This window comes from Thermobia domestica, chromosome 16, assembly GCF_964235325.1.
Source record: "Thermobia domestica chromosome 16, izTheDome1.hap1.1, whole genome shotgun sequence".
Classification (NCBI taxonomy): domain Eukaryota; kingdom Metazoa; phylum Arthropoda; class Insecta; order Zygentoma; family Lepismatidae; genus Thermobia; species Thermobia domestica.
This window is the reverse complement of record NC_137469.1, coordinates 64984369-64994987: the sequence shown is the minus strand read 5'-3', so window position 1 is coordinate 64994987 and position 10619 is coordinate 64984369. Positions and strand designations below refer to the sequence as shown.

The window sequence follows — 10619 nt, the reverse complement described above, 5'->3', positions numbered from 1 at the left end:
GTAGTAGTGTGTCAAACCCATTGTCGTATTAACTAGCCTAGAACGTGTATGCTCCAGTAATAGAGGAAAATACAGAAATATAGAGCGAGAGCTAATGAGAAAGGAGTGCATCTGAACCAAATGTGGTAAAATGAGACACTTTGAATGCTGCCCCATTTTATGAGGTAAACATTTTTAAAATCCACTGAATAAACATGTTACAATAGGATTGTACAAGAATTAAATATATATCAGGAACTTACCTCTTACATGTAGCTCTATAAGGTAGATATAAGAAATGAAAAGCGTGCTCCTTACCACTAATACTCTATATGATGAAAGACATGATAAAATGAAATGGAATGTGAAACCAGTGCATAAAGTGATCATAGAGGTGTCGCAAAGGTGCAACACGCATGTGTTTTTATGCAACGTAAACTGTTTTTCCACCATCCTTGTTTATGCATAAACTCACCCTCGCTAACGCGCCTGCTCCCTAAGGACACACTCCCTCAGTAACGCTCGGCCCCCTCTACGCTCTTGGCCTGCCTCTGTTAGATATCATTCGTGGTTTTTAGAGGAAACCTAGCTCAAGTTGATTTGTGTTTTATTATTGTAGTTTTTATGTTATACGTCTGCACTGTATTAATACTCATCACCGTTACAAATAACGAACCATAGGCATAATCACTACCAAGTGAGCCAGAATCAGTACAAAGTGATTTGGGGGAGAAACTAAATAATACCCATTTAATTAAAGTTATACCACATACGTAAGTCCATTTTACTTCCTTTTACCTGAAATTTCCATTATTTTAACCTGAAATATTTTCAAGTTACACTAGTTTCTGATTGACACAAAATGGCGACTTCACCTACAAGTTGTAATAATTCAAGAGATGATGTGGCTAATATCGATGTGCAGTTGTTAGGAGAGAAAGTAAACAGACAACGAACTATAGTTTATTGATGAAAAATAATGCTTTGAATTAGTCACATTTTGGCCGTTTTACATTAAGAGTTAGGTATAATTGACCTGACTGAATAGTAAATCATCAGAGAATTTAGTATTTGACATTTCAAGCACTATGAGTGAAGGTATCGGTGATGAAGAGGTGTTAGATCCAAGCCTCAAAAATGTTTTGGAACAGAAATCTCTTCGGTGGATATTTGTTGGTGGAAAAGGTGGTGTGGGTAAAACAACATGCAGGTATGACGTTATTAAATATAATATTGTAATTGTAGGAATTTGAGATATTGTCAAAAAATTATATTACGAAATATGGACTGGTTCTGTAGTCCAGAATTTTCCCTTGTACAGAGATGCTACACTTCAGTAACAATTGTGATAAAATTTTCATGGCCTATAATAGATTTGGCAATACCTGATTTTTTTTTATCGTACTGTGGATAGCATATATTTTCTAAATTCTTTGCGATAGAAATTCAATTCATGCACACTGCACACTATTATACAAATATATGAACTTTCGATAAAATTTTCTTCAGGTTAAGTTTAAGTACACTCGAAAGAATTGTTGCAAAATTGTGATTCCTTTAAAACTTATTTCCTGTGCAGTTTTACTATACGGATCCATATTATAATTAGTAGTAGTAGTAGGGACGGGTTAGAAATCCCGCAAGGGTTGGTTGGGTTCTGGTCTAGACATAAAATGGGCAAATCAGAGACTTGCCCAATTTTTTCTGTACATTTTGCAATTTGTAGATCCGTATAGTAAAACTGCACCATGTTTTCTTATTGGCCTCCAAAATATTTGCACTAGATAACATGGCAATGCCCCATTCAGCATAGCTGAAGTGGAAGGGCCCTATCAGAAATTGTTGAAAAATTAGAATTCTTTGAGGATTTGCATGTAAATACAGCGCCCGATATATGTCCTAAAATGTGCATTGCAAGAGAACAATCTAATATGTGCGCGGAGGCCAGTAAAAAAGCACGAAGTTATCTGACCAAGTTAGGCAGTGTGAAGCTGGTTGGCCCTCGAGGGTTGAGCAGGCAAACTAGCAACGGTGGGTATGCGCATAAGCGCGAGTAGTGAGAACTCAGTTCCTCATGCAACTAGATGCCCCTATCTCTCGGAGAGCTTTATCGTTATAGATCACAGTGAATAGTAGGGTAGGGTAAGTAAGGTTAGTGCTTTCTGCTTTGTATATTGTACTTATTTAAAACTATCTTAATGTGGGTTTTCGCAGCGATACGAGTTCCTATAACACTTGTAATTGTTTCATACTAGTAACGCTACAAGTATAAATAAAATTCTACTACTGTAACCTATATTGTGCAGAAATATTACACCGTCAGAAAATAATCGGGTTAACTATGGCAGATGGCGATCCCGAAATATAAAATTTATGTAGAAATGAACAGAATCAGACGAAATGTCAGTATGAGAGTAACAAAAAAGGTAAAGATATCAGTAGATGATTGATCAGGAAGAAAAACTAAGTTAAATTCTGGACTGTATGAGTTGGCGTATTATGTAAACAAGTAATAGTGGAAAAGATGGCAGTGTTTCAAACCCACAGTTGTAATCACTAACGTAGGATGTTTATACTGCAGTAATGAAGGGAATAACAGAAATGTAGAGCGGAAACTAATAAAAGGGGAGTTGCATCTAAACCAAATGTGCTGAAATGGGGTAAAATTTTGTGTATTATCCCATTTTATGGAAGCATAAATTTGTAAATTTCACGGAAGAAATGCGCTGCTTTGTTTCACAATAGGATTGTAGAAGAAATAAAATATATCGGAGTCCTACCTCCCACGTGTATAACAAGATAGAAATGGAAACTGTGTTTGTTGTCTCTAACCATGTCGTAAAAAAAGACACGATGAAATGAGTGGTATGTGAAGGGAGTGTACAAAGTGATCATAGAAGTGTTGGAAAGCTGTGCAACACGCAAGGCATATGTTTTTGCGCTGTGTAAAGTGTTTTCCCAGTAATCTCGTTATGCGTATACCCACTGTCGTTGTTGCGCTTGCTTCCTACGGATGCACTCCTCCCTCGTTTCCGCTCGGGACTCTGCTGCATTTTTGCCCTGACGTTGGTAGATACCATTAGTTCTTTTAAGTGGACATCTTGCACAATTTGATTCGTATTTTCTGCACTGCAGTTTTTATGCCGTATTTGCATACACTGTAGTTGTACTTAGTCCTCCTAAAGTCAGACTACATTCATTAATTCTCCTGTAGGAAACTCTAAGGCAGTATGAGTGCATTTCCTGCTAAGAGAATTTCACATTTCATTAATATAGGTATCCCCCTTGTCTGGCAGTTTAGAGAAGAACGAAGTATTTTCATTCGCGTTTTGTAATTTTTGATGTCCTATTGACATGTAAGTGATATGGGACTCCGCCCTCAAACTCCACTGTAAACGTTTATTTACATCTACTAGGGTGTTGTTTGTAGTACTAGTTGGAAACATGGGAAATAAGGAGTCTTTGTTTTGATAATTTCCGAATATTGTATAGTTTGGAACACTTAACAGTTTGAAAGTACTAATTTTGCGCACGAATACTTATTTAGTGAAGAGCAAACAAAGCATGAAAATAAATAAAATATTTGTGATTTGCTGTTAAGAGTGAACGACGGACCTAATTCTAAGTAAAATACGTTAAAATAACGGCACATAATACGTTAAAATAACGGCACATACAGCGTTTGAAACAAGTTCATGCGGTTCTAATCCGGATCCGCCATCTGGGAAAGATTAGCCATAATGTCTAATACACTCCTGTTTCATATGCATTCACTTAATTTAACCGTTGTATAACACTCATAATAATTTTACACTAACTCTACTTGTAAACATAAAATACAGTTATATATAATAATGAAAGGAGGAAACAACCGATTTATTTTACACACCACCATCCTCTGTAGGTGCGAATTAAACAATTTACAAAAGAGTGAAAAAGCGGACTGGGTGGCGTAGTGGTTAATGCAAGATGTTCATTTTAATTGTAAATTTTGCGGAATGAGGTGTCTTTAAACTTAACCTGCACCAAAAATTTACTTAAGGCTTTTTGTACCGAAGCTTTATATTTCTAACAGCCAACCTGCACAGGTGGATGATAGGGGGTGTACGATGGTAATGGTCACATTCCCCCCCCCCCCCCTGTTTAAAAGATGCATCTTGATGTTTAATAACTTCCTTTAAGATGTATATTTGACGGTAAACGGGGAAAATGGCTAAGAAAAAAAGGGACATTATCAAAATACACATGGAACACAGACCGTGATTACTAAAATAGACTTGGAAGAAAGCATGTTATCCATCGTGTAGTCATGTCATTTATGTTTAATAATTTGAGAAACATGCTGAATGAATATATAGAGAAGATCAAACAAATATTCAAATATGTTTGACCCCTTCTTTATTCTTTAATAAACGTATTTATCTACATTGCAAAATTATTTGTCAAAATTAATAACAAAATATTGATCGTCACATCATACTCATTACAATACCATGGAGAGATGGTGGCTGAATGGTAGAACGTGTTCTTCTGGTCTGTCGGGTCCATGATTCGATCCTCGGCAAGCAAGTTTGTGGTGGACAACATCATGTCCGTGGGTTTTCTCGGGGCACTCCAGTTTCCTCCCAAGAATGCTTTCACTCGTGAGGTCGGTCGGTGTCCATACTAAAGATAGGCACCGGTACGCGAAGGAGGCCCATGTCCGATTTCCGATCTAACTGACCATTTTACACTCTGAATTTTATCAAACTATAAAAGTATCAATACAGTAATACCTGGTCTTCCTTATGCAATTGAAATTTAGTGAACTCAAGAGTGGATGTATCTTGGAGGTTTTTATTTTATTTATTTATTTTTTTCTAATCGGCTAAATTGACTAGTAAAACAAATGTGAGTGTACTGTGCACTTAAACTTTCCGCGTTGGTTTACTGGTCAGTGCTTGGGTTTGGGTCCCAGGTTCGATTCCCGATGGGAGAGCACAAAAAATAATTTTACAATCATTCACTTCCATTAATCATGCATCCCTTTAGCCTAAAACTGTGGGACGTTAAACTGACTAAAAAAGTTCATTTCATTTTTATGTGTATTTCATATATCCCCAGTGTATTTACAGGCCTGTAGTGAAGTAATAGTTGCACTCATGCCATCATTATTTTACTTCAAATCTACTGTTTCAAATGTAAACGGAGTAAAAGTCCGGCTAGTTTACAGCCTAAACCAGAGTGGCAAGTGACTACCCAAAGGAAATACGATCAGAACTTTTCTTGGAAAGGATATAGCTCTTTTACAAGTTGCAATAAATTTGAGATGTCACAAATGACAAATTGAATTGGATACAATGTTGCATGTCTTGAATTTAATTAATTTAATTGTGTTTCTAGGTTTAAATGTTTATAAAAATATTGCAGAGATTGCCTTTGCTGTTCAATTTAGACTAATATCTGCGGATGCTGAATTGTTGAAATTTAAGGATATTTTTAGTCCCCGATAAACTGGCAGCAGTTCTTTGTATGTTAGAAGATTTCTACTAGCATTGATTTTTATTTATTATTATTATTATTTACTATTTTTGTGGTTTATGTTTCTTATTTTTTCCATTTCCAGAAACGACAAACAAATCCGAAGTATCCTCTCTCTTTAAATCCATTAAGATCGCAAGAAGCATATACTAGTATTCGAATGTCAGTTTGTTTTTTTCTACATGCTTATGGATTGAACCTTCACATTTTGTAATATACCAACTGTTGATGTGTGATATATCTTATTGATTATATTTTTCTCTTACTAATTCGTTTAATTTTTACTTTTTTTTTTTTTTTTTTTTTGGTGTGTGTGTGTGAGAAAGAAATTTAGTGAGATTCTTTTTTTCCAGTTGCAGTTTGGCTGTTCAGTTAGCAAAGGTCAGAGAAAGTGTTTTAATTATATCCACAGATCCTGCACACAACATTTCTGATGCCTTTGACCAGAAGTTTTCAAAGATTCCCACACCTGTTAAGGGATACAACAATCTTTTCGCTATGGTAAGCTATCAATTGAAACTATTGGTGCTGTTTGTGTTTTTCAATATCATTGTACTAGACAATCGGAAAGAAGACACATCTGAGATAATATAAATTTGGTCTTGATATTTGTATTCCTGTATTAGTAACTGTATTTCTTAGTCTAATTCTGTATTTCGGTTACTTCTCTGCAACCGTAGGGAACCTATGGAAAAGTAAATTGTTTTTACAGAGCACTAAGTGAACAACTTGTGCTCATTAAATTATTTATACGTGACATTGATTTAGCGAGAATGGGTAAGTAAGAAGATAGTAGCCTCTAATAAAATCTCGCTGGGCTTATTAGGAGGGTTACAGGAAAGTAGCTGAAATAGAGAGTTAGTTTGAGGAGAAATTAAACTTCTAACGCAGGAATACAAGGTTAGTATATGTCTGGAATAAAACTGTATTTCTTATCCCTTTGAGCAGGCAATACTTCGCCCTGTGATTTCAACAACTGCTTGACACTTTTCTGGATTTTCTGTTGTTAGTTTCCAGGGTAAAGTCCCTTCTGGTTTAAAATATTTGAAGATTGTTTATAAATAAAGAAGTTTTTTATGAATGAACCAGGTAAAGTCAGTTTAAACTTAATCAAGGTATAAAACATGTTTTGAAATGCCAAAGAAACGTAACTATAAGTAACACCCGGTTTATAGTTGGGACATTAGGCTGCTATCGAAACCTTAGAAGTGTACAATTATTCCCGTCGGGCCAACAAAACGTTTTACTTGTAGATAGTACCCTAAAGTATACTTACTGGAATTATTACTTTGCAGGAAATTGATCCAAGCGTAGGATTTAATGAGCTCCCTGAAGAGTATTTTGAAAATGAGAACGATGCCATGAAAATTAGTAAAGGTGTGATGCAGGAGATTGTAGGAGCGTTTCCTGGCATAGATGAAGCCATGAGCTATGCTGAAGTTATGAAGTAAGTAATATATACTTAATAATGATAATACTAGCTTAATGCATCCGAGTAATAATGATAATAATAATAGTAAAGAACTATGTTGCTTGTAAAACTGCATTTTTGACAGATGTCCTTCTCTGTTGATTCACAAAATGCACTGACGATTTCGAGAATTTATCGCTGAAACTGTTTGCAGTTGTTTTCACTCGGATACTTTGAGTGTTGGACTTTTGTCATCATCATTTGATATGCGTTGTTTTGTATTACTCGGTAGTTTAATATAATAAATGAATTTTTGTCCTGCTCAGATCAATAGTTTACTAATTCGTCAAAATCATACGTATTCTACCATCACTGGATGGACATTTTTCACGAGTTGAGAGATACTGATGAATTATGTTTCGGTGGCATAAGTAAAGATGGAGATCTCGAGAAACTAGGATTTAACGAACAACTCAAGCCCCTCCGTACAGTTCCCAGTTTCCAAACAATGTTGGATGAACGTATCAAAATTTCGGTTACTCTTTCATTGAAACATTAGTAAAATTTTATATGATTATTTTATGTAAAATTACTCCTGAGTTCTATTAAGACTGATATTTACATTTTGAGATAATGCCTGAAGGAACATGATAATTTAAATTATTATTCAAAATATTACACAGAGACTGCACACATATTTTCATTAGGTGTTTCATAATTTACAGACTCCCTGTTGCTCAATTTCTTTTTGGGAAGATTAAACATACTAAAATTCCAAAAGAAAAATGGAACCTCAGAAAGGAAAGTTTCAACACATTTTACAAGTTGTTAATATCACAGCATATAGTGGTATGTGACACTCAACTTTTATATACTGATTCATCGTAGTATACTGGAAATCCATTCAGTAGATGGTAAATCACTTAGTTTCCTTACAAAGATCCGCCCAGCGCATGACTTGCGTACCAGTGGATTCTATGGGCATTATTCCTACTTTTGCCGTTTAATCTACATTAATATAAGAAATAATTTTGAAATGTGTTTATCAGTCCCGTTTTTTTTTTTTTTTTTTTTTTTTTTTTTTTTTTTTGACACTTCGTAAACTATCGGGGAAATCAAAGAAAAATGCTAAAATTATTTGCATAATTGAAGAGCTGATGCCACATATTATCTGTGGTTTGAATTTTGCTGTGGGAACTTATCTAATTTGCTATCTAAAGAACTAATTATCATGCCACTAGTAAAAAGTGCCCGTGTTTGCATATGCTTTTTATGTTAATTTGAGAATGCTGAGTCTAAACTGTTTTTAAACATGCGTCCATGGGATCACGAGAAAAATGATCTCAAAATTGGAATCTTTGAAATAGTGATTATGCCAATGGTATAAGTACCCAGGCTTCGATACGTTTCTTATTGCAATTTTTATACTAATTTGAGAGTACTTCATCCATTGAAACTATTTTCAAACGTATGCTTCCTTGAGGTGCCTAAAAAAGTGATTTCAAATTTGGGATCAAAAATCCCAATTTGAAGAATTTTTCTCGTGATTCCATGGATGGGCATGTTTAAAAATAGTTTCATTGGGTTCAGAATCCTCAAATTAGTATAAAAAGAGCAATTAGAAATTTATCTAATTGTGGGCACTTTTTACTGGTGGCATAATCGTTAGTTTTTCGTAACTTTTCTTGAAAACTCTTAACTTCTTTGGTAAATAACTAACAGAGTTGTAAATGTGAGATATTAATTTCTTCCACCAGGCGCTTCAATTGTTCGGTATTAAGAGAGTATTTGTTAGTGAAATAATAGTGCCTTATTCGATATTTGGGGCCGCGGTGGCTCAGTGGTAGAGCGTTCACCTCTGGTGCTTGGGGTCCCGGGTTGGATCCCAGCCCCCACCAAGTGAACTTTGTGGTGGACAAACACCGTGTGCGTGGGTTTTCTCGGGGTTCTCCCGTTTCCTCCCACTTTCTTCCACCATTTCATTCATTTCTCATAATCACCGTCTCCTTTAGCCTAACCGGCATAAACGTGGGATGTAAAACTCAAAGATTTCATTTCATTTTTTCGATATTTCTTCCATTGTCGAAGAGAGTGTCTTCTAATAAATTGTGACATTAGGGCATGGATGAGATACCGGTACTAAGCAAGAACAAAAACTATCTCAAAAATTTTCACTACTTTACTGGTTCACATAGAAATTATTGATTTTTGTGCTGTCTAGAAAGAAGTGAAGAAATGGAAACCACTTTTGGAAATTTGGGGAACTAGTTCCTTGGCAAGCGTAGTTCCTAAATGAAACCTCAACGGGTCATGTTGATTGGAACTTTTTTCTCTTTATTTTTCTGGTGTATTCGATATGCATCAGTTTGTTCATCCCATATGGAAAAATCTTTAACGAATGAAAAATTTTATGATTATTAATTGAGGGTAAAATTATTGTTGTTAATATTGTTATTTCCAGATTAGTGAAAGGAATGAATTTCTCAGTTGTGGTGTTTGATACAGCCCCTACTGGACATACTCTTCGTCTCTTGTCATTTCCACAAGTAGTTGAAAAGGGATTAGGGAAACTCCTTAGGTTGAAAATGAAGATTTCTCCTTTTATTTCACAGGTAAGATTTTTAAAAATACATTATTTACGTGTAAACCAAATGATAATAAGAAAAATCTTTTGCCGATATGTACAGTTCCTGTGTATTGAATAATTAACTTTGTAACTATACTATGAATATGAATGGCTCAGAATAACTGCAGATCATTCGTTATATAAGGAATTTTGTTGGAAAAAGTTTTATTTTCCATTCTAGTTACACTCTGATGAATTTTGTGTTCAGCTGTAGTGTTTTTTAATGAGAGCAGGTAGATATAAAACGATTTTGAGAAATTTGCCACCTTTTGTGGACTCGAGAGTTATACATGAGCATTCAGTTCAAAATATTAAGTGATTCGTAAGAAATAATACAAAAACAACTCTTCATTGTGTTCGTTTTTCTATTTTATGTATATATATATTAAATCAAATCATATGTATGGTCTTAAATTGTACAGTGAGAACATATTATCAGTGATACTTTTATACCCACTTCCACAAATGTCATCATCGCATCAGTTTATCCCTACTTTCGTTCAAAGCTTCGACTTTTTGATTTTTTTTAAGTCTAACTTTTTAGGCATAATCGTGAACGCTGATTTGAAACAGTTTTGGAAAATAATGTCATATAAAGGTTAAAAAAAAGTCATATAAAGGTATATGCTAGGTATGTAACTGAGAAGGTGCTAGGAAAGGGATGGCTATGCAGATTAATACAGGAATCAACACTTACAAACTTCTCTCCTGACTTCTAGTGTTAAAATTGTGCAACAACTATTAAGAGATTATAGAACAATATATAAAGTGCATTTAACATATGTAGGCCTGTGTACTCTTTTATCCCAAATCGTTAACCTATATCGATCCCAAGCAATGTTTCTTAACCCTTTTAAATTATGGCTCTTTTTAAAGGTAAATTATAGACTTTCAGTCGAGCAGCTACAGCATCACATCCCTATTTATCCTAGGATAATGGTACATACATCACTCTCTTTAGAATAGAACAGCTTTTGAAACGGTAACATTCACATTTCCCTATCATGTCCCTGAAACGGGAAATTTTGAGAGTAATCGGCATTTTTTTTTTTTTTTTTTTTTTTTAAATAATTTTGATACCCT

At 34.7% G+C, this 10619-nt stretch overlaps 1 protein-coding gene across 1 annotated transcript in view; it reads left to right on the top strand.

Moving 5' to 3' along the window:
• Positions 1-892: 892 nt before the first annotated feature.
• Positions 893-10619, top strand: part of LOC145673116 (ATPase ASNA1 homolog) — a 37193-nt gene continuing 27466 nt past the window's right edge. Inside the window, exons 1-4 of the mRNA XM_081742499.1 lie at positions 893-1189; positions 5853-6000; positions 6795-6946; positions 9372-9522. Coding sequence (XP_081598625.1) covers positions 1068-1189; positions 5853-6000; positions 6795-6946; positions 9372-9522 — 573 coding nt within the window. The 5' untranslated portion in view covers positions 893-1067. The remainder of the gene's footprint in view (positions 1190-5852; positions 6001-6794; positions 6947-9371; positions 9523-10619) is intronic.